We start from the raw sequence: 27406 nt of genomic DNA, 5'->3' as shown, positions 1-27406 counted from the left end.
ATGAGAATTTTTAATTAAAGTATATTACAAACTTTTAATTTAGACCCTAAAGAATCATATTAGCTTGTACAAAAATGGCATTATATGACCCCTTTAAAAATAACTTTATTTTATTTTAAAAGAGGACCTTTTAAATCCTCTAAAAGGACATTCATTTTATCTTTTTGAAAGGTATCTTCTCTTGTTTTGTTGTTTATTCAGCCATAGGTGCTTTATATAGACCTGTCTTGATTTCTTATCCACAACAAATGACGATTCTTAGGTTAAACGTTCAGAATACGATTCCATATAAGGTTATATTTCAGCACTTCGCGAATGGACAGCGACTCTTAAGTAGCACGTAAAACGCGTTCTCGCGCGTTCATGTTAAGTGCATTTTTGGGAAACGCTCGTGGAATTGCTGCGAGCGTTCGTAACCTTGCACGTAGAGAGCGCTCTTAAGAGCTAAGATACATCGTTATCGGGAAACCTGGCCCAGAGAGTTTTCCCAACAGCGGAGCTAGTTGATGATGATAGATTAAACTTTTGCCGTATCTGGCCGGCAAATCTACGAACACATCTTCCTGTTTTAAGAACGACTTAAGTGCTGTTCTTTGTTCTTTTCTCAAAGAAAAGCTTAACTTCAAGTCCTCCAGAGTCACGGCCAAAACCGATTGGAAAGACCGCTGTTCGCCAGCAGCAGCAGCTCTTCTTTGTTTTCAAGTAGCAGGGAATTCACGTGGAACGTCACACTCACAACTCTGTCGTCATTATGTAAAGCCCGCCCACCAACTCTATACATGATTTGATTGGCCTGACTAGAGTTTTTTTTTTTCTAGCTCGAAAGTCAACGGAGAGTTGCTAGACTACACTGGCTGCAAAATAAATTTTGCTGATGCTAGGGTGCGTCTAGATTTCTAGGCTACCTAAGAGCTGTTGGCTCATCGGAACACAGTTTTGAGTCCGACCTCTTTTATCCCCTGTCCAACTCCACCTCTCTTAACTCAACCTTACAACATGATACACCCCATGACATCTGGAATGATTCAATACATCTCAATACCGTACAATAACTTAATTAACTCCATATTGGCAGCAAATGCAAGGGAAATTATATGAACATATCACCCAATTCAAATATTGACAATAACCTGAAACAGTGATATCAATTATGACATATGATACATGATTGCATCAGCAAACCCTAATAAAATTATTAATACAATATTAAGTACAATTTAAATAGTAAATTTGTCATATTACAATAAAAGAGAATTACGTAATTATTTCAATACAGCAATGAGTTTGGGAGGATATGCCTAATTGTCATGAAATAATGTTAGGCATTATTTTCTCTAATATATTAATTATGAATTTGATTTTGAGTGAAATGTCACCTGAACATATTTTTGACAGGTTTTGTGAGATTCGTCCAAAAACATAATTCGTCTTCACATAACAAAACAGTAAACTGCACATAAACAAAATCATAATCCATGTTAACACAGCTGTGGGGTTGTGCTTATGTAAGTGTTTTCCACAAAGAGCAAGCTTTATAAGTGTGTGCTCTTACGGTCAGCGTCGTCAGTAGGGGCCATGTGTGCCGTTGCACTTCCATTGGTTATTGTGTCAGCAGCAAGATGAGAAAACTTAGTAAGAGCCCTAACCAGACCCCCAGCATCTGAACCAAAAACAGTAAACAGGAAATAACATTCAAGCATGAATAAAGCATATACAAACATATACACAAATGGTGAGGGAGTGAGAGACAGAACATACCCCTCATACTCTTCACATACTCAGAGTGGCCCGTCTTCACATTATCAATGGAGCCCAGCGTGGCCTCAGCTCGGGTAATGAGGTAATCTAGTGACAGTCAATTTGAGGATTGTTTTATTAAAATCATGCAGATCATCCAGCTCATAAAAAATGTAAATACTTGTTAGATAAAAAGTTTTATTAGGATGAGTGGCAGTACCTGGGGAGCTGGAACAGCTGATGTGCAGGGGGTCGTCCAGTGTAGCGACAGCGTCCTGAATGATGTTCTCAGCCTCAGTGACTGTCGCCTGCAGAAGTGTAAACTGCTCTTCCAACAACTTCTGCTGCAGCTGCTCCTCATGACTCGACTACAGACACATAGAGCAAAAGTTACTTTAGCACAGTGCTGGTATATGTGTATAAAGCAAGTGCCCACAAAATAGGGGTCAATAAATATCAGATATTCATTCAAATGAATTGTTAAATTTAATACAGCAAAACGAATGTGGAGAAAATACCACATTCACGTAGTGGCGTTGGCTGCAACAGTACATGTATCCGTGCCAAAGGGATACATTGCTATGAATGATTACATTTGTTGCTTAGTTATAGCATCCAAATAGTTAAACCAAAAATCATGAGACTGGTCTCGATAGATTCAGTGCATCATACTGTACCAAAGTGATCGATACACAATTTTCCCATGTCAACCATTTTGAGAGCAGGCCATTTTGAATATTGCAGTACAATCCTATTATTTACAAAAGCAGTGATGTATTGTTACGAAACTTGGAAGTGTCATTTGGTGGCATTATAATACAACAAAACATTAAATTGTGTCTAACTAAAGAACTGTTGTTCCGATTGTCTTCAAAATTTGCATGCAGTGTTAGTAGTGTGTCTTGAGAAACATGGCCGCCATTCTGAGGCTGTGGCTGTATCTGAAATCGCATACATCCCTACTATATAGTAGGCAAAAAACAGTATGTGACAAAAGAAGTATGTCCGAATTCACAGTACTAATGAAGGAAAAGTACCCGGATGACCTACTTCTTCCACTGAGATTCTGAAGTGAGCATACAATGGACACTATACTATCCCATGAGGCCATGGGAGAGGATTTGTGAATGGTGGTGAAGCGACACATTTGATGCTGGTAGGTCACATGATAATGCCAACATGGCGAATGTAGTACGTCCGGATTACATTCCTTTTTTTCTACCTCTAATAGATAGCGTGAGGAGTGAAATTTAAGGTTATAAATAATGTTCTACAACTGTATAAAGGATTTGGGGGATAATATCACGAGAACAGCACCCCACGATTTAGACTGCAGGAGAGAAAAGTCTGGCGGCAGTTGTGATAGTGGAGAGAGAGATGAGATACACTCCTTAATCAGCCTCCAAATGTTCAATAAAACAAGTGTTGTGATCGCCAGAACAAAACCAAGAACCCACGGAACTGCAATGGGTAAGAACTGTGAAGTTAGCATATAACCCACACACAATAGGTCGATAAATAGATGCAGTTGCTTGGGTTTTGTGGGCAGTTGCTAAATGGTTTCAGTGGTGTTCTGGGTTGCTAATGTGCTCTGAGTGGGCGGTCACTAGCGTCCATGTTGTGCCCTATACAATGACTTGCAAAAAAAAATAAAAAAAATATTGCAGTGAATTTGCCACAATATAGATCAGTCCAAGTCTTCTTCATTAGCATAACCCATAACCCTACCTTCTCTTTGAGTTTGCCTTGTAGTTCTCCCAGCTCCTTGATGGTCTTGTCTCGCTCCTGCTGTAGAGAAGACTCTTTCAGCTGAGCTTCCTTCTTCAGGGAGGACAGTTCGGCATCTTTCTTGCCCATAGACTGTGTCAGCCTATCCTTTTCTGCCAGAAGTGCAGCCATGGAGCTGTTCATCTGTTCTCCTGACTGAACGAAACACAGAAAATAAAAAAATATTGACTCATTGGCTGATGGTGCGGCATCCTGAAAGTTATGTTAATACTAGATACTATACCATCTCAGAGGTCTGCAATGAAATCTTGACTTTTTGGATCTCTGCATTCTTCGCATCAAGCTCCCTTCTCAGCTTATCCATTTCAAACTTTTGTTCTTCAATCTAAAGCAACAAGATGACGCCTTAAAATCAGTCCTTGGGTGCTTTTACAGTTCAAGTGAAGGAAGACTTGTGTGCACACTTACCTTCATGTCTGATTCTTGTCTGACTCTATCTACCTCAAAGGATAACTGTTGCTTAGTTCGTTCAATTTCCTCTTGAGTCTGGTGTGTGGCTGACAACATCTTTACTGTGTCCGCACTCTATAAAAGATAAAGGACACATTCACAACTGCATATCCTTTAAACATGCAATGTACAAAAATTCTATGTAATAAAGGCATATACCAGTTGATTTATTCAGATTTCCAGAAAAAGTTATTAGAAACAAATGCAAACTAAGGTAAGTAATATCTCTGTGATCGCATATACACACATAGGTACACTCTATTCTTTGTCATACCTTTCGTAGGAGTTCAGCATGGTTGGCAACCAGTTCAGCGTGCTTTTCCTTCAGTTTATTATAACGCAACTCTGTTGCTTGGGATTTTTCTATGAGTGAGAAAGTCATCAGCATCAGCATCAGCTGCCATATTTTCGTTTAAGAATATCTATTTGCATGCTTGCACAAACTCACTTTCTGCCTCAAAAAAGTTGCTCTGTACGCTCTCATGTTCAGTGTTGCGGCGGCGGACGGTCTCTAGCTCCATGCGTAGCTGCTCATTCTCCACCAGGGTGCGCTGCTTCTGCATGCGCTGCTCCTCCAGTTCTGCCTCAAGAATGTTGATCTGCGACTTGAGCTGTGTGATATAGCGTTGAGCCTGAACACAGGGGAGAGGTGGAAGAGTAGAATACGGGCGAAAGGGACAGAAGAAAAAAAAAAAACAATGTTGAGATTATAGCACATATTCCAATGCACAAAATGAGAAATGTTGATGAATATTCCAGTAACGTTTCCCAATTCAATGGCTGTGAACAGTGGCTCGCTTTCAAGCTTAAAAAAGGATGCAAAAGTTGCAAACAAATCACATAGACACATCATTGTATTACATTGTTACTTAATTGGTTTAGGATGGTGTTTAGAAACATTCAGTCTGAGCAATGCCCGGTACACATTGTACACTCAAGCTTCATTTGCAAAATTGAAATGCCAAGTTGGCCACTTTCCTCTAGTCCATATTCTCCTTTTACGCTTTTTCCTCTTTTTTTTTTAGCGCACATAAATACCACAATTGCCAAAGTGCGATTCATCTTGCTCTATTTGTTCACCACTTGCATCTTAGTCTACGATTCAATAGGTGTCATCATCGTACAGTCTACATACATGTCATACCCAAGTTTATTAGATCCATGTCATACAGTGTGATTTGTAATGATCTTACAGGATTGCTGAAATCGCATAAGTAGCAGGCATAGCAATTCTTGGTCTAGTTCAGAGGTTCTCAACTCTGACCCTCGAGGTCCACTTTCCTGCAGGGTTTTTGATCTTACCCTAATCAAACACACCTGAACAAGCTGATCAAGGTCTTTAGGATTACTGCAAAGTTATAGGAAGATGAGTTTGATCAAGGTTGGAGCTTATCTCTGTAGGAAAGTGGACCTCGAGGGCCAGAGTTGAGAATCCCGTCTAGTTGTTGCTGACAAAATTAGCTGGAATATGAGAATTTTTCCCATACAAATGTAAACAAAATCTGAACCGATATATATTTAGCTGTGTGGACTTGCTGTTTGGCTGAAGCATGAAGAAGAAAACAGCCAGTATCGTTTTACAGGGCTCTAAACTGTGACTAAATGGTCACATTTTGCGACCTTTTTTCCTGCTGGTGCCACTATCAAGTTGCTCAACTGATAAGGACTGTCATATCTGTTGTATATGAGAAACATCAAATGGCACACACTCCAAAAGCAGAACGAAACAGCGCTACTCCTTTGAACCACACCGCAGGGGTCATTTATACATGGTACCATACCGGTTTGAAAATGATGATATTCATATGAATATATCAGGGAATATATATGTTTCATCTCAAAAACTGTATTCCAATTTCAAAGGTTTAAATGCTTGAAAATAATACAGACAGTGTCTCACCTCTCCTTTGATCTTCTCAAGCTCAGCTTGCAGCAATTCAATTTCTCGTTTCAGGTGTTCGATTTGGAGGTCTCTGTGTTACAGAAGAAGTACAGAGTACAGTACAGGTAGATACTTGTAGACATACAGAGAGTCTTTGAAATATTAACTTTCTGACATTTTCATAAATGTCTCTTTCATAATTCCCCATAAAAACAAATGATTATGGTATGATTATCAAGAATAACCTACCTATCATCAAATCCATTATTAGGCGGTCCAAAGGCCTGGTCAAATATATCACTCTTAAAAAACAAAACAGGAGACATTTAAGAAGCTAAATAAATCGGAGCCGAGAAATTCAAGAATGGATCATGCTAAATTTTCTAGGAAGCTCCAACATTTGACAATCCACAAAATGTGCCAACACAATTACTGTTTTATTTATCACCCTATCTATATGATCATGCTCATTAGTTTCTGCTTTAAGTACCGTTGGCTGAGATGCCATGACAGGCTGTGCTTCGCTAACATCTATCAGAGGCTCGGGTTCATCCTCTTCAGGCTCCTCAAGCTCCTCTTCATCTGGGATGACAACCATGGGTTTAACATGCTCAGCCAGAGCAGAGGCCCGGAGAAAGTTGGGTGGAGTCTTCAATAAAAAAAGAAAGGAAAATACTTAATAAGAAACATATGTATCACACTTACAAATATATCCTTATTCCTTGTCAGCATTATGTTTCAATAAGTTGAACGGAATTCAAAGATAGTTTACTTACATCGGGCAGTCTAGGTATTTGGATGAGCCTTTTGAAGTATAGCATATCTCGTGCTTTATTGAGGAATGTTTGGAGGCTAAAAAATATAATCATCATCATAATGATAATTAATAATCATATAATATGTACATAAGAATAGAAAATCTCCATGGGATTCTTTAAAAATCCTTGAGGTAAGATGTAAATATAAATCTATTACTCTATCAAGGAAAACGTGTTACAACAGTCATTTTCATAATTTGTTGGGTTGATTTGGTTTAAACAGTAAAAAATGTAGTGATCATTTTCTCATTCCACCCACCTCACCTCTGCCCACCACTGTCTGACTGAGCCAGAGAAAATTACAAAAGAAACCCATCCTTTAAGAGGAGCAGTGGCGTGGACAGTATGCGATAGCGGATATTGCTTCAAAAAGTAATTTAAAAAAGGACTATAATATGATCATAAATACAACTTGTGCGCTACATAAATATTCTGAAGCCATTCTTTGTATGAGAAATTTAAATCATTATTCACTGATAATCTTCTGTTCAAAAATATCTTTGTATATTTTGGTTTTATCACTTTTTAGAATACATTGAAAAATAATGTATGAAAATGATAGATAATGATAATGTGTAAACAATTTAAGATGCTATTGCTGTATCCGTACCTGGAGGTGTAAGGTGTTTTGTATGTGCATGTATGTACTGTATTGATTGATGATTGATTGGTTCTTGTTTTTGTAATGGTAAACTCCCAATTACTGTTCATACTTTGCCTTCATAATGTTGACCAATAAAATATTGTTAGAAAAAAAAAGAAGACTCAAAAGAATGATTTGTTCAAAAATTCAGAAATTGCTACTTTCCTTAAGAGCATAAAAAGGAGAGCTAAGGCGGATTTCTATTTACTGTGAATGAAACCATCAATTCCTGTCTGTTTCTTACACAATGCTATAGTTTGGCTTCAGAATACTTGGGAATAAGCATTTCATATATAGAAGGAAAATCATGAACTTGAAGTGACAGCTGTTTAAATCAACCATGAATTGAATGATTTTAGTCACATGTAACATTTTCTTTCCCATTTCCTAAAAACACAGGGATTAAAGACATGGAAATATGCCCCCTCACTGCTATGTTAATATAAATGTTGTACACTTAAAAGCACAAGCATTTTCGGTGAATCATATGGTGAATACAGTATGCTACAGACACAATAAAAATGTCTAAAACAATCTAGTATGAAAATGATTAAATGTACCTCTGGAACTGTTCATGGAAGCGTTCGCGGTGTCCCTGGAGTGTGTCAGCTGGCAAACCTGTCAGCATAACCAGTATCAACAACCAGCTCCAGAAGTGCAATCAGGGTGCAGTTTCAGCATTTATTAGAAATGCATTCATTTTAAAGTCACATTGTGAGTATTATTAGCTGGTTTTAATTTTGATTTACAAATTACGTTCTGTAATTTTGAAAACTAACTTATGAATGTATAAAAAGACAAAGTAGAAATGCCAACATGACTTATCTGCCCCATTGGTAAGCTTTTAAGAAGCTTAATTATGATTTGACTAAGACATTTAAAACTATTTTCTTTGTCGATCAGCTTTAAGTATTATCAGTAGAATTAGTGTTGGAAGCATGATGGAGCTACAGCAGCACTCGAGCTCTTACAGGCGTGCAGTTTGAAGAGCAGTTTGACGGTGTAGTGGTACAGGTGACTGCAGTCCTGGATGACTTGGATGAGCGGTGCTAGTTTACACTGGCTTGACGTCAGTGTGGAGATAGCAATGGACATGTTGAGCTGGCGGAGCACTATGAAGATAAAGAATACAGAGTAAAATAACCTTGTACCAGATTATGCAGGTTTTTTTCATGCATGTCAAACTCAAAAGACAGTAACCTCCATGACACAATCAAAACCAAACTAAAAGTAGGAGACTACAATATCCAACATTAACTTCTTATACTTCTATAATAAGGTTGATTTTGGTTTGCCAGAAACTTTTATAACCACATTTGCAAAGTCAATGATAAAACCTTTTTTTTTGGGACAACACCATGATCTGAACACTCACCAGCTTCTGCTAATCGAAGCTCTGTGTCCATGTAATCAAACACCTCCACTGTGAGCTGGAACCTGAAGCAGGAATCAGAGACAAAACCCTTTTAGAAGTTAACATGTTAAAGTAAGGTAACATACACTCACCGGCCACTTTATTAGGTACACCTAGCTAGTGCCGGGTCGGACCCCCTTTCGCCTTTAGAACTGCCCTAGTTATTTGTGGCATTGATTTAACAAGGTGCTGAAAACATTCCTCAGAGACTTTGGTCCATATTGACCTGATAGCATCACACAGTTGCTGCAGATTTGTCAGCTGCACAGCCATGATGCAAATCTCCCATTCCACCACATCCCAAAGCTGAGATCTGGGCCCATGCTTTCAGGATGTGTAGGATGGATTCATGCTTTCATGTTGTTTATGCCAAATTAGAGGTAAAGACTGTGAGTTAAAATCCCAGTAGATCAGCAGTTTCTGAAATACTCAGACCAGCCTGTCTGGCACCAACAACCACGCCACGTTCAAAGTCACTTAAATCACATTTCTTCCCCATTCTGATGCTCGGTTTGAACTTCAGCAGATTGTCTTGACCATGACTACATGCCTAAATGGATTGAGTTGCTGCTATGTGATTGGCTTACACTACAAGCAACATGGAAAAATTATTTTGCTATTTTGAAGCTATTATAATTTTTTTGATGTGCATAAGAATAAGCTATTTGTTTAGCTACTACACTCGTCATCTAGATAGAATGGAATGTCCCACATGGCTAACATCATTATGTACGCCATGTGGGACATTCCATCACGGGCCTCAAAATCTCTCAAAATTACCTGGTGTACATCTACATTAGCCAGCATCTTTTACAATATGTTTAGATGGAGAGGTTTTTATTATTATTATTATTATTTACCGGTATTTGACTTTATCATTCAATAAAGGTTGACTAACTTTGCTCTTGGGTCCTCAGTGTCCAAACAAAGCTGTCAATAAAGCATCATGTTTCTCTTTTAAAACCATCTAAAATGTATTTGGAGTGAGAGGGAGTAGCTTGTCATTTTAATCTAGTAAAGTGCTTTCACTTGTTAAGCCAGCAATAAGCCGTAGAAGAACTTCACATTGACGCCATCATATTGACATTATTCTTAATGTTTGAACCGTTAACATTTTTTTCTATTGTAAAGTATTTTAAAATGCCATGTATTCATGTGATGCAAAGCTGAATTTTCAGCATCATTATTCCAGTCTTCAGTGTCACATGATCCTTCAGAGATCATTCTAATATGCTGTTCTGGTGCTCAAGAAACACTTCCTACTATTATCAAGGTTGCACTGCTTGATGTTTTTTGTGGAAACCATGATACACCACCATTCTAAATGTTGGAGTAAGTAAGAAAGTAAGAAAAAAAGAAAAGAAAAGAAAAATGAATACTTTCATTTAGCAAGGAGGCATTACATTGATCTAAAGTGACAGTAATGAATTTTTGAATTTAACAAAAGATTTCCAATTCAAATAAATGGTGTTCTTTTAAACTTCCCATTCATCAAAGAATCCTGAGAAAACTATCACAATTTCAATTCGAAAGAACCATTTAGTACCAATAATAATTGGAGACCTAATGTAGGGGTCCTGTAGTGTAAAGTCTGAAAAGCTATTGTTGTCGAGATATAATACAGAAGAAATAAATTTAGAGTAATTGGAATTCCACATACACGTTATTGATGTCTGTTCCCGCTGTACGCTCCAGGAGTTCATCTGAGACCTCCAGACTGGCTGGAATTTCAGAATGCTGCAAAGAGAGGACAGAGAAACTTCATTTAAACTAAGCAGGACTATCCCTTTGTTCACACTGGAATCCATACTGCTACTTGGTGAAATTGGGATAGAAATCCAAATTCCTATTTTATAAAAAAAAAAAATGCACAAAAGTTATTCACATGAGCATTTGGCTCATAACAAGACACCATTCCATAGCATATTAATGAGAAAAGAAAAAGAAAAAAAAGGTGCTTTTTCCTATTTTTAAACGGTCACCATTGGCATTTAATGCAAATAATGCTCCCTTTATATTAGCTGGAGATGTCAAGTGTATGGTTTAACAATTTAAATGACGTTTTCATCATATGGCAAAACTTAAAAGATTACACCATATTTAAGAACAGCCTTTTCACATTTTAAGTGTAATTCTTCTGAGTAAACAGGTATACTTATATAAATGATTAAAATCAGTAATTCTCAACCAGGGGACTGGGGCCCACTATAGGGGGCCTCGTCAAACCTCCAAGGAGGCCCCAATAAGTTTTAAACTTATTTAAATGTAGATATATAAATAATTGAATGAAAATATAGCTGCAAGCAGCAACCAATAGGGCCAAGCATAAAAAGGCATAATTAGTTATGTAAGCATGTCTGGGAGCATCAGACTAACTGCAACAAAGAGTAATTAAAGACATTTTTAGATGATATAAGTCAAAATAGCTGAAAAATCATAAATACAATCACTAATAATATGATTTAAATGCTTATCCCTTTTGACAAATGTTACCAGATGAGTGTGTTGTGGTCAGTGTGAGGTGACAGTGAAAAGTTTGGTGTCAATATGCCAAAGCTTTGTAGAGTTACAAGAGGCAAAACACACTCTCATCGCAATTCAAAAGTTTTGGCAAATTGGTGTGAATTTGTACAATGTCATGGATACATTTCTGTTTGATTTGCTTATGGGTGGACTTTATTCATACGTTTTCATACAAAATAGTCACCTCGTAAAATAGTTACATTTATTCATGAGATCTGGTTGGAGGGCCTTTGAATATTGTCTCATACAAAAGAGAGCCGTGAAGTCAAAAAGGCTAAGAACCACTGACATAAAATAATGGCTGTCAAATGTGGAAAATATATTATGGCCTCAATGTGAATATATCAAAATTTACCTTTGTGTGGAACTCAATCTTGGTGCAGAGGAGTTTGGAATGTAGAGAAACCAGTTGTGCATACCCATGTCTGTCTCGCGTGTTATTCTGAAGATGGAAATTATTGACAATAAACCATTACATTTTTCAGTCAAACCTGTCAAAAAGAAAGTTTCCTTTTGTCTGAATGTTGAGATTAGGGATTTTGTGGATGAACCTTGACTTACCCACATTAACCCTGTCTCAGCAATGTTGCTGTAGTGTCTCATGCAGTCTTGTAAGCTCTGGTAGGAATGAATAAGACAATAAACAATACAGTCTACTCCAAGAACAAAAGACATTAGACAATGCATTGCACACATACTTTGATTTTTAATTGTAATTTAAATGAATATATTCAAGAAATACGAAAATGTTTCTAAAACAATAGGGGTGGGAATCTTTTGGTGCCTAATTAAATCGATTCTTGATTTTGAATAAAATTTCGATTCAATATATGCATAGATTTTATTCTAGTTTACTGTTTCGTTTTACTTTTCCTATTTGACTGAAATAAATCACACTGAATTAAATGTGAACCTTGACATTTATTTTGTTTTTCTTCCCATTTTAGTCCACCCAATATTATCATTAAGCTGACTGCAATCATTACACACATGACTGGAAATCTTCTGTAATAAAGCAAAGCAGGCAATTTTATTTTATTTTATTTTATTTTTTATATTAAAAATAGGAACAAAGAAGCTCATTTCAAACAATAAGACAAATACCTGAACAAATTTAATTTAACAAATTTAATTTAATTTTACAAGTTTTTCAGTTACAGTAGCCTAGGTTTATTTAACATGCAGTAAGAAGTACAGAAATCTACGGAAGAGGATTAGGGCCAAGCAATAATAAAAAAATAAAACCATCTCAAGATTAAAGTCATTTTAATGCGAGATTAAACTCGTTAAATTTCGAGAAAAAAAAAGTTGAAATACAATCTTGAGAATAAACTCATTACATTTCGAGAATAAAGTCGTTGTGTTTCGAGAAAAAAGTCGAAACACAATCTTGAGAATAAACTCATTACATTTCGAGAATAAAGTCGTTGTGTTTCGAGAAAAAACTCGTTAAATTTCGAGAGAAAAAAAACTCGAAATACAATCTTGAGAATAAACTCATTAAATTTCGAGAATAAAGTCATTGTGTTTCGAGAAAAAAAACGTGTTAAATTTCGAGAAAATTTTTTGAAATAATCGTGAGAATAAACTCATTAAATTTCGAGAATAAAGTCGAAATGAAATGTAGAGAATAACGCATTCGATCAGCGTTCATTGCCTACTGATATCAACCTCATCGAGGTTTCGTGGTTTCCCAGGATACCATAAGATGCATTATTAATCGTTGTTGGTTGTGTACGCCTCCATCCACAGAATGTAACGACTGTAACCATCTATACAGCCATTAATGGCAATGCCTTACGGTTTTAATTTATCATAGCTGTACATATGCCAGAGTGCATTTGGGCCAGCGCAAGTGTACTGGCGTCTTCTCAAGCGTCTCCTTCGTCGAAATTCCACACCTTGAGTATCAACAAGTTTAATAATGCGTCTTATGGTATCCTGGGAAACCACGAAACCTCGATGAATTTCATGTTGGACAAAAGCGAGTACATCGCGCAAATTGGACAGATTTTTTCTTCTAAAAAGACCTAGCCGACCTAGACCTAAGAATGTTATATTCTTTGTTACTGAAAGAAAGTCTAAAATATAGCTTGACTAACGTTAAGTGATCCAACTCTGCCATGTCCTCTATCAGTAGGCTATGAACACTGATCGAATGCGTTATTCTCTACATTTCATTTCAACTTTTTTTCTCGAAACACAACGACTTTATTCTCGAAATTTAATGAGTTTATTCTCAAGATTGTATTTTGAGTTTTTTTCTCGAAATTTAACGAGTTTTTTCTCGAAACACAACGACTTTATTCTTGAAATGTAATGAGTTTATTCTCACGATTGTATTTCGAGTTTTTTTCTCGAAATTTAACGATTTTTTTCTCGAAACACAACGACTTTATTCTCGATATTTAATGAGTTTATTCTCAAGATTGTATTTCGACTTTTTTTCTCGAAATTTAACGAGTTTAATCTCGCATTATAATGACTTTAATCTCGAGATGGTTTAATTTTTTTATTATTGCTTGGCCCTAATCCTCTTCCGTAGAAATCGAATAATCAAATGTAAAAATACAACACTGTATAATCTTCGCTCTATGAATTAAATATAAATTGATTCATATTAAAAATACAAAAGTGATTCTGCCAAAAGCAGTGAGTGATTATTTTATTAACATTAATGAAACGGATGAAAGCAGTTTACGAGGCTGCTGTCCCTTTAAGAATTAATGCACGGATCTAATATACTGTTACACATCTGATTTTCTCCTAACTGTTAACGTTCGCGTAGGACATAGCAGATTGTGTAAACATAAATACTCCACATGATGTGTATTTGACCATGCAAGCTCTGAAAGAACTGAATTCAGGATCGCATGCATCTGTTCTCAAAAATAGATGAATAAAAGTGTATTTGAACAGATAATTCCAACAAAATTTAAATAAAAGCATGCTTACATTTCGGTGACCATCACGCAAGATTTTGTGTAACACATGGGAGAACTTCCAGCTAAGGATGGCGCTGCTTGGCAAAGGCAGACCAACAGCATATGACCAGAAGGTATAGGCCCCCTTCTCTCTGTGGGTTCCCAAAATAATTCCTGTTCATGCTTTTAAGGAAAAGATCTCATCACAGTTGATTATCACATCACACTAATAAATTGTTTTATGTAATATCACAATTCATCAAACTAAGGGAAAGCCTGCTGTCTAACTGTTTCAAGACTGATATGTAGATTTGCGATGATGTCATAACTTTCACACCAGTATGGTATCCATGTTCAAGCTGATTATTAGCACTGATTGGATGCTAGATGGAGCTAGCAGTTTGAGTTTCGAGTTTGCGATATATTTCTCCTCCCCTACTGCAAAACATTTGCTGTGGCTGGATGTGCTTAAATCTGCTGTATATAACAAGTGGTGCTCACTGCAGAGTCAGATGACATCCAGCTCCACCTCTCTGGACGTCTAATGGGTGGAGGGATACGAGTTGTGGGTAGGGTTAGGATGTGGTTGGATATTCAAGCTCCACCCATTGGGCCCAGATTACATTCGTTCCTCCCCTCTGGACGTCTAGTGAGGAGGAGCTAGATGTAAGCTCCACCTATTTGCTCTGCAGTGAGCAGCCTCTTGTATATAAGGACGTTTTCCTGTCACATGCGCACTTCAATAAACTGTCAGAACAGGTTGAGGTGTTTACATGCAGGGTGAAATTGAGGTAATGGTAAAAAATCTAGCTCTGTCGATCAGTTTATTCTTAAGCCGTTTATGATCTTACACCAAGAAAGGAAAACGCTTCAACGTGTTATGACCACGCACGATGTCGGCTTATTAGGCATAATCGGTTTAAGAATGTGCGTCTCAACACACTCAATGATATGACCAGCATTAACAGCATTATCAGACAGCAAAGTTTGAAACTATTTTCAACACTTTTAAACCCATATTAACAAACACAGAACTTCAGACCGGATTGCAGTTCTACTCCTTTAGGTATTAAATAAATACTCCTTTAATCCTGTAGTGAAGGGTTCAGTTGACCTACTGTACTTGGTACAATAATAGTTGAATAAACAATAATAACTAGATGTCTGAATTAAGGATACTGCGTGCATGTTTCTCCTTCAGCGGCGTCTCTGTGGAATTGATGGCCTTACTGATACTGCTGAGCTAAAAAGGAAAGAGAAACAAAAAAAATTACTATGCAAGTTTCTTTAAATTATGTCATTATTTATTCATCCTCATGTCCTTTCAAAGTGAATTGTCAAGTTCTCACTGTCAAATAAATACAAAAACAGTACACTAAAACCATCAGGCACCGTGTCTTGTCATGTGAAGGTTCTATAATTATGTGAAGGCTCACATTAGGCTGTGAGGGGACAGACATCAAATCAGGGCAAATTCCAATCCGAAAGTGAGAAACATTTTCATACACATGACCTCAAGCATTGACTACATTGTTTGTGTACAAAGAGTTTACTAAAAATAAATATTTTGTACGACTCACTTTATCAGTTAGTGTTTCCGGCCGCCGGCATTTTGTCAGTCAAAAATAGTCGATCTCCGAATGCAACGTAACAGGGAGGAGAGTAAAGATGGAAAGCTCCTAAAGCTTAGTTCCATATAAATTCACGGATAATTTGTTGTTTTGTCGTTAGTGAAAATCAATATTGACCTTGTATTTGAAAAAGGATCCTCATATAATAATGAAATGATTCAGTGATACAGATCGACTATTTTTGACAGACAAAATGCCGGCGGCCGGGAAGAACAACAGCTACAGTGAGTTGTTCAAAATCGTTCTTTTTAGTAAACTCTGTGAACACGAACAATGTTCTCAATGCTGGAGTTCATGTGTAGAGCCCCTGGTGATACTTCCAGCAAAGTTTCATGTTGTGTCGAGCCTTCTTAGTGTTTTAAAAATAGCCATTTTGATGCTATCAAAGTAGTGCCCCAAGCGCTCCCATTCAAATGGCAATTTGACCGAAAATGAAAATACGGTCAAACTTAAAAGTGGAGTTTCCATTCTAATTATGCTTTTACACAAAAGTTTGACTCGGGTAGATTAACAAAAAGAGCCTAGGTTCAATTTTGGCGAGAGTTACCCTTTAACTGTATAAGTTAAGCAAAAACACATAAAGCATTAAACGCATTATTAAGTATGAAAGTAACTTTTTTAAACTTAATATGAATCGCAAGGACTTATCACCCTGGGTCACATGACCATAAACAATTAAATTGCTGCCTTGAAGTGACCATCGCATGTTCCCTCCGCTAACAGACTTGTGGAAGGGCCCTTCGTGAAGAGATTCGGTCCTTCACTTTCATTTGGAACACCCCTACAAATGGCGTCCCCTTCCCGAAGTGCCCTTCAAGGGTGCAAAAATCAACGGTCCTTACAGTCTTTACAATGGCACGCACCCTATAAACGTCCTAGGTCATGTAATTTTCACAACTTACAAAACTGTTTTATGACGTGTTTGTCTACTTTTTTGTAAAGATGTTATGTCAGCTGAACAATCGGTCTGTTGTTAAACAACAGTATAATCCATTGAACATTGAACTCATTGAATGTTGGTCTGTGGCTCACTGTACTTCCATCCCTCACAGCCTTGTTTTCTTTCCTTACAAAAACTGAATTAAACATAAATATTAGCACCACAATGTGTATTACAACCACAATGCAAGTAACAGTTATGCAAATGCCTTAAGTTTATTTACCTTATTTAAGACATTAGTAACTCTAAGCTAGCTACATTAAACTGTATTCTATGTCTTCTGTTAATTTTCAGATTATTTTTACATTATTAAGACATTAACAATAGTCAATTATAGGAATTATTAAACAGAAATATTCCTAGATAACTGCTTTTTACTGCTGCCATTTTGAGTGTCTCATCACATTGCAGCGATATGTGGTACAAGTTGTAGCGGTAGAGTGTACAAGTTGTAAATATAAGTTCTACAAGTAATTCCAACATGCTGTGAACACATCTTTGGTTCTGGGATCAGGCGTCAAATGATGTGCTGTGGCACTACAGAAAAACGATGTTTTCTCAAAATTAAATATAATCCAACTTACGGATGCAATTTTACACTAGATAAACCTTTGCGTGGCAAAAGGTATAATTTAATGCTTCACATTGTATGTTTTAAAACAAGAAAATATTGAAGAAAATATATTTACTTACCACTAATAAAATAACCACTCTTTATCACTGGCTCACTAATAATGCACAGCCACGTCTTCCAAATGATACTACTATAAATAACAATTATCTTCATTACATTAATTTAATAATTCTTAAAGTCTGACATACTTACTTAAAAATAATGCAAAAAACAAAAAAAACGAATAAATGATTGACATTATATTATAAATTCTCTTGCATGTTTAGCAGTGAATGATTTCTTAGATCGGCTAGGCCAGGGTATATATAATAAAATAAAACGTTTTGGAGGAGGAGTTTGGAGGATGTTTTACAAAACCACAAAACAGAAGCACAGAATTGAATGTGCATTCCTTTGAATGTTGGTCTGTGGCTCATTAATGTGCAAGTGAGATTGTGTTTGTTGGCCCCAAATCTGGGCGAACAAAATGAAGGCAATGGACAGCACAAAGAGCAGACTGTGCAGAACAAAGCATGTCAGCCCGAGGAATTGGGTTGGTTAGGTGCCAAACGCTGGCACACTATCTTAGACAGATGGTCTTCCTATTGGCTAACTTTCATGATAGACCCCGTTTTGGGGGGTTCTTCCCTCCATGGTTAAACTGACAGCCTCTGTCACCATCCACTTTCAGTGCAACTTTTGTCACTCTGTCTCTAAGGCCCACTTGTTCACAAGAAATGTAATCAGATTTTGGTTTTCGGACTGGCTCAAATCTTGAAAATGGGTTGTTCAAAAGAAAAAAAGTCTTCTGAAATTGGATTAGATACCGTAATCCAATCTTAGTTTTGATCCGGATCAAACCCTCAGTAAGAGTTGTTCAAAACTCTTTAGTAAGATTGGAACACTTTTGATCCCAAAAGTCTGGATTATCCTGTAATAACTTATCCTGACATATTAAAATATTATACATAATAAATTATTTAAGACACAATTTATTTCCAAGAACACATTATACTTAACATAACCATGAGTTTGCATTAATCTACAGTAAGCATGAGACGAGCTACAGCAGCAATACTACTACTAATGGGTTTGTTAAACTGTGTGCATATTACATAGTTTAAGAATATCATTGAGAGATGACAAACGTGTTTATGATAACTTCCAGGGTGCAAGCGGTCCTGCTTCTCATTATGAATCAGAGGATCAGGTCTGTGTGATAAGGGAGCTTTCTACATCACGAAATACACTGTTTTTACAGCACATGGTGTAATGATGATGCACAGCTGCACCAAACAGACGCAGAGAATGATATTTAAGCACCATCACAGGAAGGATAGTGGAGGATTGTTACCAATGATGTCAGTTTCATTAGGAAATACGTCACAACACTGAAGTAAAGTCGGTTGCAACTTCCGGTTCACACGGACTTTAAGTAAAGGGTCGGTGCTATGGAAACGATACACCGCCCCATCTTGTCACATTGGTTTAAACTGGCAGGTTTTACCATAGATATAAATATGTAGATAGATGCCACAATCGACCACTCCAGACACGTTGATGCATCCGCCATCTTGGAACAGTTAACATGACGCTGTTCTTCACACTAACAAATCAATTCATTTTCATAGAAAATATCACAGCATTGTGAAGCCTATGGCTGTAAAAACCACCAAGCTATAAATTCCATTTGAAATGGGATAACCTTTCAGAGGTGAGAATGTGCCGGATAGCATTTGCAGTGCAGTGTTATTAGCAATTTTTAGCTAAAGTTATTAGCAATTTGTATTAGCAGTGCAGCACGCTTTCAGAAACCCTCCACCTTCCCCAGCTCCACCTGTATATATCTGCTATGGGTAATTCATGTGTGCTCTTTTGAACAGCAGCAGCATGACTTACTTGCTCACAGCCGAGTGTCGGGATTGTATTGGCAGTAGCAAGTCCCGTACTTTCATTGCAGCAGCAGTGTAGCAGATATATTTCACCAAGACCAATCATTGTCAAACCCATTACCATGCCAAACACTCAGAGAGTTTAGCGGAACTGAGGCCCTGTTTACACGAGAACGCTCGCGGGTGAAAACGTAAAAATATTTTATCAAATGTGCCTTTCGTTTAGACGGCGACAGCGTTTTTGGGGCTTAAAAACGCAAAAAAGTGAAACCACCCTCCAGAGTGGAAATCTTAAAAACGCTCCACCGCTGCGTTCCCGTATAAATGGTAAAAACGCAAAAGTCTGCTAGACAGTGAAGGCACCGATCAGTGCTTCACATTGCCACCTAGCCGTCTGGAGTGCATACTACATTGAATTTCACACACTTTTGCGTCACCATATGCACACAGATTTCCCCCCCATAACGCTCGTCTAAACGCAGAATAAAAATGTATCACTTTTGCGTTTTCTCTTCAGATCGTTTCCACGTAAACGTAGCCTGAATCAACAGTTCCGCTGCTTTGAAACAATCTGTATAAAAAGGCTATATAAATAAAGGTGACTTGACTTGACTTAGCTGTCCACGATGGGCCTAAACCAGCCAAGGTACCAGCACAAAGACACAATTATTGTAATCAACAAAATGGCAGAAAATATCAAGATATTGTCAATATCGCATACCCCTACGAGCATAAAAGAAATCTAAAACCAAAGAAAGCCACTAACCACTGTATGAGAGGCTCACTAACACTAACTCCATGAAGGTCCACTGAAAAAAACTAAGCAGGCAACTCATTACATAATGTGTTAAAACAATCAGATAATTAGGGCCCTATGATTTCCACAATGCCGAAAAACAAAAGCAGATTTGGATTCGGATTTGGACTAGGACTTGGACTTTCAAATCGTGATATGGACTAGCGTCAGTAATTATTGCACAGAAACAGAATCTCAACAGTCTTCACTAAAGTCTGGTTAACTTCAAAGAAAATATGACAGAAATATCTTATAATAAAATGGTCATTTAAATGAATTTTAAATATATTTTCATTGATTGGATTTAAAAATATTGATTAAATTAAGCTTTATGAATTCAATTGACGTTGTTTTAACGAATTAAAGAGGACCTATTATGCTTTTTTTTTACATTTTTAACTTTATTTACTGTAGTTCTGCAAAGTCACAAAGCACAAAGTCACTCCAAAGGGAGTTATTCTCTATATCAGTGCACACTCCCTGAAACACCCTGAAAGCCTTCTTCTGGGAATGAACGTGTCATATTATTCCTCATTTAAATAATTCCTAACCAAGGCATTTGCAAAGAAAAAAGAAAGGGCAAGGCCTGGCTGAGCTACATTAGTGGTGTTGATACTAATGGTTAGGGTAAGGGGCGTGGCGAAGCGGATGGCCAATCACAACCCACTGGTCCAGCGACCAATCAGAGCACATTGCACTTTTCAGAAAGACAGGGTTCAAAGAGACAAGAACTAAACAAAGTGTTAGGCTACAGTCTAGGAATAAAGGGGCTGCAATAATGAAAAATATGTGAAAAATAATGTGTTTTTTGAAAATTCAAGTATGAAAACCTATTCTACAAAATCAAAATCAAGACTATGTAAAAGGGTAGGCTAAAATACATGACCTCTTTAATTTAATTAAACCATTAAAATGGAAAAGATGGATATACGTTTTACATAAAACAATTCCAGAGCATGAAATTGAACTCTATTTGGCCATTAGCAGAGTAAAAAACTGTCCCTGGAAGACTTTGTTTCACATGCTTCTCATTTTGCCTACTGTCTTTTTGTGTCACCAAATAGAGGTGGCTAAAGTCTCAACACTGAAGGAAACCTGAGCCAGAACTGAGTTTGCCCTTCCTGCTCTCAATGAATAGAATGGCATTCTATACCTACTTAATAAGAAAGGACGACTGTGTGAAACTGAGGTACAAGAACACTGGTAAAACATTACATACTGACAGACAACTTCAGATTTTCATACATTTTCATTTCTGGTTTGATTGGCCACATCCAAAGCCATTATAAAATATCCTGACACACACATCTGAGTACAATCTATAATGTTGTTTGGCAACCATAAACAACCAACGGTTGTTATATTACTAACGTGTAATATGTTTGCCTCTTGTACCATATTTTAGTTGTGGTTTGTTGTGATGTTTTAGGGCTTTTGTGTGATGAATATCCTCTTCAGTAGCACTGCTACAATATTAAAGGTCCCGTTCTTCGTGATCCCATGTTTCAAACTTTAGTTAGTGTGTAATGTTGTTGTTAGAGTATAAATAATATCTGTAAAATTATAAAGCTCAAAGTTCAATGCCAAGCGAGATATTTTATTTAACAGAAGTCGCCTACATCGAACGGCCCGTTTGGACTACATCCCTCTACTTCCTTCTTTAATGACGTCACTAGAACAGTTTTTTGACTAACCTCCTCCCACAGGAATACACAAAAAAAGGGGGCGTGGTCTTGTTGCGCTCCCACGGAGAAGAGGAAGAGTTGCGTTTGTAGAGTGTGTTTGTCGCCATGTCATCGAGACGCTGTTAATTTCATCCCGGAGTCCAATCACCTTTGTTTGGCCTTCCCTGAGCGCATGCATCTCCACGTTATCAGAGCCCGTCTACATTCTCTGACGTTATGGTAAGAGGCGTGACCAACGTGCGCTAAGCTGCTGTCGAATCACAACGTACATGAACCGCTGGCACAATCAGAACTTGTTACGTATTTCTGAAGGAGGGACTTCATAGAACAAGGAAGTCATCAGTCCGTTCTTAGGACAGTGAAAACAGCGGTATACAGATAAGTAAATTGTGTGAAAAATACTGTGTTTTTTTTACACGCGAAACATGAACACATGTTATATTGCACACTGTAAACACAATCAAAGCTTCAAAAACACACGAAAAACACGACCTTTAAAGGGATAGCTCACCCAAAAACTGTCATCACTTTCTCACCCTCAAGCTGTTCCAAACCTGTATGAGTTTCTTTCTTCTGTTGAACACAAAAGATATTGTAAAGAATGATGGTAATCAAACAGTTGACGCTATCCATTGAGTTTCATAGTAGGAAAAAAAATACTATGGAGGTCAATGGCTACAGTCAAGTCTGGTTACCAACAAAAGCTCAACACGTCAGCAGTGTACAATACACTCTGTTCTTTCAAGGTAACTTCCTCTGCATACACACTCCTGAGGCAAGGACATCCCTACGATCTCTCTCTCACTTTCGTCAGCTCCCGCTAGAGGTCACCACAGAGGATCACTCACATATTCATTTGGCATATGTTTTATGGTGGATGCCCCTCCTGACACAACCTACACTGAGAGTGCACTCACTGACTCGTGCAAGGACATCCCAGCGGTAGGCTGACATATACTCACCACCTCTGAATACTCGCTTTACAGAGAGATAACACAAAGGCAATAGGTTGCTTGGCAACATTTGCCAATGCAGGGCGACCCAACTCACGCGAGAGCTTACGGCAGACTGACGCAAAACACACAGGGCTGCAAAGTAAACAGACAGAACTATGTGGCATAGTTGACCAGTCAGTGAGAAAAGAACATTGAGCTTTTGTGTGAGATCGTTTCTGACGTTTTGTGTGAGCATTTAAATGAACAGCTCCATTAAAAAATATAAAGGTCTGTTAACACCCTCACTCTCATGTTGTTCCAATGACTTTCTTTCATTTAGGCCCAGTTTTAAAAAAACTTTAATCTGGATCTAGATTGGGAAATGTCATATTTTGCTGTCCAGGTAATTCTTATTACTTCTGTGCTGGTTTTTTAAAGAAATTCTGGACCGGATCACCCTGATCTAGAAACAAAGTTTTCCAAATCCCTATTTCCAGAGCTCTAAATGGGACTACATTTCATAATGTTGGCTACTAGCTATGGGTCACTTTTTTTTTTTTATTGAAAATTCTATCACCATTTACTTACCCGCAGGTTGTTACAAACATGTATGAGTTTCTTTCTTCTGTTGAGCACAAGAGAAGATAATTGAAAGAATGTTGGTAACCAGACAGTTGACAGTAGCCATTGGGGGAAATAAATACTATGGATGTCAATGGCTACCATCAACTGTTTGGTTACCAACATTCTTTAAAATATATTTTGTGTTCAACTCATACAGGTTTGGAACAACATATGGGTGAGTAAATGATGATAGAATTATAAACACCACCATCTATTTGTAATTTCTTTTAAACGGTTAGGCCGCTCATCTGACCCACACCAAATGAATAAATATATACATGCAATAAGGGGTGCAATTGCTAGAAACTACGTCGGACTGGTTAATCTCATCATTATTTTTGAAAGCTGGAACATTTTATGGGGAAACAATCTCAATTGTTTTAACTTTACTTTACTGCAATGCTTAATAGATAGCCTACAGCCATGTTTAAACAAATGAAGTGCAACATATTTAAATGTGTACATTTACTACATGAATACAAACATTGCCATTTTTGACCAAGGTTTACGGTTTGTGCCTTAAATTAATCCTGAATCCTTCTGTTGGGATAAGGATAATCCAGATTTTTGGGATCAAAAGTGTTCCAATCTTACAAAAGAGTTTTGAACAACACTTACTGAGGGTTTGATCCAGATCAAAACTAAGATTGGATTACATGATCTAATCCAATTTCAGAAGACTTTTTTTCTTTTGAACAACCCATTTTCAAGATTTGAGCCAGTCCGAAAACCAAAATCTGATTACATTTCTTTTGAACAACTGGGCCTTAGAGACAGAGTGACAAAAGTTGCACTGAAAGTGGATGGTGACTGAGGCTGGCAGTCATTAACATTCTGAATTACATTTATTTTTGTGCTACATGGAAGAACAAGTTATACTCGTTATTATAATTTGGGGTGACCTATCCCTTTAAATTACATACCATTCTGGAAGCACGTAACATTTCTGAAAATATTTCATGGTTTAATTTTCTTTATCATAAAACTACTAATTAACTGGGTATTTCGATGGTCCACTTTTGCGACTACATGTCAGTAACCAGAGTATAAGTAACTTTATATGTCAACTACATGTCAACTTATTCCAATTACCCAAACCTTAACCTAAAAGTCTACTAATACTCTAATGAGAGTTAGTTGACAAGCTACTTATAGTATGCAAACCATTATCTGATATCTCAAGTCACTTAGTACTGACTGATCCTCACCATTTTCAACCAGCAACAACACTATGTGTGGAATACAAAGCAAAAGGGAAGAAGGACCTGCCAAACCAGGTTCTTGGTCCTGCATAACTAAGGGGAAAAAATGCAGCCATTGCATTATTAATCATGCAACATCACATGCTTTCCTTGTTTTGTTTTTTTTACACTTTATTTTACAGTGTCATTGTAACATATGTTACATGTAGTTACTACAATAACTATAAATTATGCATAATTACATGCAACTAACCCTAAACCAAACCAAACCCTAATCTTAACCCTGTAGTTAGTAGGCTACATGTAGCCTAGTTACTTAATATTACTCAGTATCTATACGCTAATTCCAGTCTAACAATGACACCTTAAAATAGTGTAACCCTTTTTTATATAGGGTAATTAACCAAATGTATGATGCTTTATCACACAAATTCTGCCCCTCTCCTATAACAGCAACTTAATAGGTAATGTGAAAAGTATCATTGCTATTGTAAGATCTACATGAAACATTGATTTAAAATATCAAAATGTATTGATTAACCACAGTAAACATTAATATTTATTTATTTCTAATTCAATAATTTGCTTGAAAGCATACACAATTACTTCCTTATTTGTAGCATTATTTGGTGGCATTGTTCAAAATGCTAATGACTAGGGAAACTGACAACTGAAATGCAATTATTGACTATAGATTGGTACTGACATATAATTAAACAGAAATAACTTGTCAAGAAAGTTACAATAGACCTTAAAAAACCTAATCATATTTACTTGGGGTTAAGGGACACATACCAGACATTGACCCCAAGTAAATATGGTTAGATTTTTTAAGGTCTATTGTAAGTGTCTTGACAAGTTATAGTTTAGTATATCTATACATACTTTTGTGACATCAAGAGTTTGATATTTAATGGCCTGAACAGAAGATATATTCTTTTCCTTCTCAATATGCCAAAAAATAAATAATAATCAGTGAATACTATAGTTATTTTTTCTTTTTCTTTATTCAGTTGGATCTTATTTGATTAAGAGGTTTCTGTTTAATTCCCTTGAAATGTTCCAAATTATAAGACCACAATTCACTACCATGCTTTCAGATCTTTTGTTTTTATCAGTCTATTTAAACTTTTTAATCAAGATTAGCCCATAAATGCATGCCTGTACTGTTCAATATTATCCCAATTTAATTATTGATGTCATTTGTATTGTACAGTAATAGGTCTCAGCATTTTTTTTTTTTTTTTTTTGGCAAATAAAAGAGAAAGATGTGACTGTAGTTTGCTAAATCTAAAGGAACCGTAAAAAAACAACAATCTATGGCATAAATACATCGTTTTACTTTGATACAGTTTACGTCATCCCATTTATTTTTACTCTGACAGTGCACACGAGCATCACAAATCATACAAGTCAGTCCAGTCAGATAATCCTGGAAGCAGTCTAGAATTAATAATCATAGCCAAAAGAATAACATATGTTAATATCACGTGGTGAACATTTGTGTTCTTCTAATCATTTTGTATGGACAGGTTCAACGAGTCCCCGGATGACGTTATGTCAAATAAACTGGTCTTGCCAGTTGTTGAAAAACCTATTGTTTCGTTTCGGCAAGTTTGAGTTTAACACTTTAAATAAATAAATACACTTGAATGTTTTAACGGCCGACATGTCTGGAAATACGCTATAACTGCAATAGTGTAGATGAGAAAGTGCCTACGCAAGCTGTGTTTGTAATCGTGCATCCACAGTAATGTAGGCTGTTCTGCTCGTTCGAGTGTACACCACATTACGTCGTAAAATGTAGTCATTGCTAGCACAGTATCCACATAAGAACGCTAACCATTAGCATCGTAACAAGATATCAACTATACATAGGTTGCCATACCTGCTGTTTTTCGAAATGATCTCTCTCGCCTCCTAACATCGTTTCCGTCCTCTTGCTTTTAACCCTCGAAGGCACCTGTCGTATTGAATTCATCCTTTATGGTGCTCTCGTGGTTTATGGTTAACAAACAGTTCCCTATCGTATCGTGTTATGCTCCAAAGTATCCGTCCTTAGACAATCCAGTGTGGCTGTGTGAGGGTTGTTTTCTTGCGTGTTGCGACACTAAGTAGGACATGGAGGAGAAACCTGTTCTGGCTTCGTGGCTTGCCGGTTTGAGTCGTACTACAGCATTGCTGTCTGACTCTGTGGGAGGAGTAATAATGCGCGTTTTAATAACGCCTAAGCTGACATCTGGTCAAAAGAGTTCACATGTATAAAGTGATAAATCATCGCAGAGGTGCTACCTTTGCGTCATGCGCGCTACAGTATACAGTACAACCCATCTGAAACTTACAAGTCAGCTTCTATTTCTATTTAGAAGACATATGGGTTCCAGCAGGATCTGGTTTATCAGTTATCAAAAAGTTAATGAATAAGGAAAATAAGAGTTTATAATCAAAGTGATAAATATAGGCCTATTGCAAAAATAAAGTCTACTTCCAAAGTCACAAAAAAAAAAAAATTCTGGTACAGGTTAAATACAATGTTTGATCAACAGGTGAGTATGTTGAACCAAACAATACCATTCATACTGTTACATCAGGCCTTCAGTTTAAGCTTTATTTCATGATGAGTGATTTATCATAAGACCAGGAAAATGCCAAGCTAGACAGAGCTGGCAAAAGCTATGAGAAGAGTGACTCTTTTAGTCACAAAAAAAAAAAAAAAGGCTTTAATTTAGTCATATAATCGAAATATTTCAATCTTAAAAAATATATTTTTGTGTGGAAAATGCAGAATATATAAATGGCTTACACTTCCATTCAGCTGTGGTGTATGGAGACTGTATGTTTGTGTGCCACTGCGTGTTTAATCTGCATCAAGCCCAATAGATTTTTTTTTTAACAGTGTGAGATTATTT

At 36.9% G+C, this 27406-nt stretch overlaps 1 protein-coding gene across 1 annotated transcript in view; it reads right to left on the bottom strand.

The window, feature by feature from the left end:
* Nucleotides 1-26689, bottom strand: part of hip1rb (huntingtin interacting protein 1 related b) — a 41384-nt gene extending 14695 nt beyond the window's left edge. Inside the window, exons 1-21 of the mRNA XM_084413882.1 lie at nucleotides 26386-26689; nucleotides 15359-15422; nucleotides 14211-14353; nucleotides 11817-11873; nucleotides 11611-11697; nucleotides 10393-10469; nucleotides 8694-8755; nucleotides 8290-8430; nucleotides 7879-7936; nucleotides 6634-6709; nucleotides 6348-6506; nucleotides 6107-6159; nucleotides 5876-5948; nucleotides 4424-4607; nucleotides 4250-4338; nucleotides 3934-4050; nucleotides 3749-3850; nucleotides 3466-3660; nucleotides 1958-2105; nucleotides 1759-1845; nucleotides 1553-1660 (exon numbers count right to left, since the gene is read on the bottom strand). Coding sequence (XP_084270008.1) covers nucleotides 1553-1660; nucleotides 1759-1845; nucleotides 1958-2105; nucleotides 3466-3660; nucleotides 3749-3850; nucleotides 3934-4050; nucleotides 4250-4338; nucleotides 4424-4607; nucleotides 5876-5948; nucleotides 6107-6159; nucleotides 6348-6506; nucleotides 6634-6709; nucleotides 7879-7936; nucleotides 8290-8430; nucleotides 8694-8755; nucleotides 10393-10469; nucleotides 11611-11697; nucleotides 11817-11873; nucleotides 14211-14353; nucleotides 15359-15422; nucleotides 26386-26478 — 2173 coding nt within the window. The 5' untranslated portion in view covers nucleotides 26479-26689. The remainder of the gene's footprint in view (nucleotides 1-1552; nucleotides 1661-1758; nucleotides 1846-1957; nucleotides 2106-3465; nucleotides 3661-3748; nucleotides 3851-3933; nucleotides 4051-4249; nucleotides 4339-4423; nucleotides 4608-5875; nucleotides 5949-6106; nucleotides 6160-6347; nucleotides 6507-6633; nucleotides 6710-7878; nucleotides 7937-8289; nucleotides 8431-8693; nucleotides 8756-10392; nucleotides 10470-11610; nucleotides 11698-11816; nucleotides 11874-14210; nucleotides 14354-15358; nucleotides 15423-26385) is intronic.
* Nucleotides 26690-27406: the final 717 nt, after the last annotated feature.

Source organism: Rutilus rutilus (genome assembly GCF_951802725.1).
Source record: "Rutilus rutilus genome assembly, chromosome: 7".
Taxonomy (NCBI): Eukaryota; Metazoa; Chordata; class Actinopteri; order Cypriniformes; family Leuciscidae; genus Rutilus; species Rutilus rutilus.
Note: the sequence above shows the minus strand (reverse complement) of the source record. Positions and strands in the feature narration are given on the sequence as shown.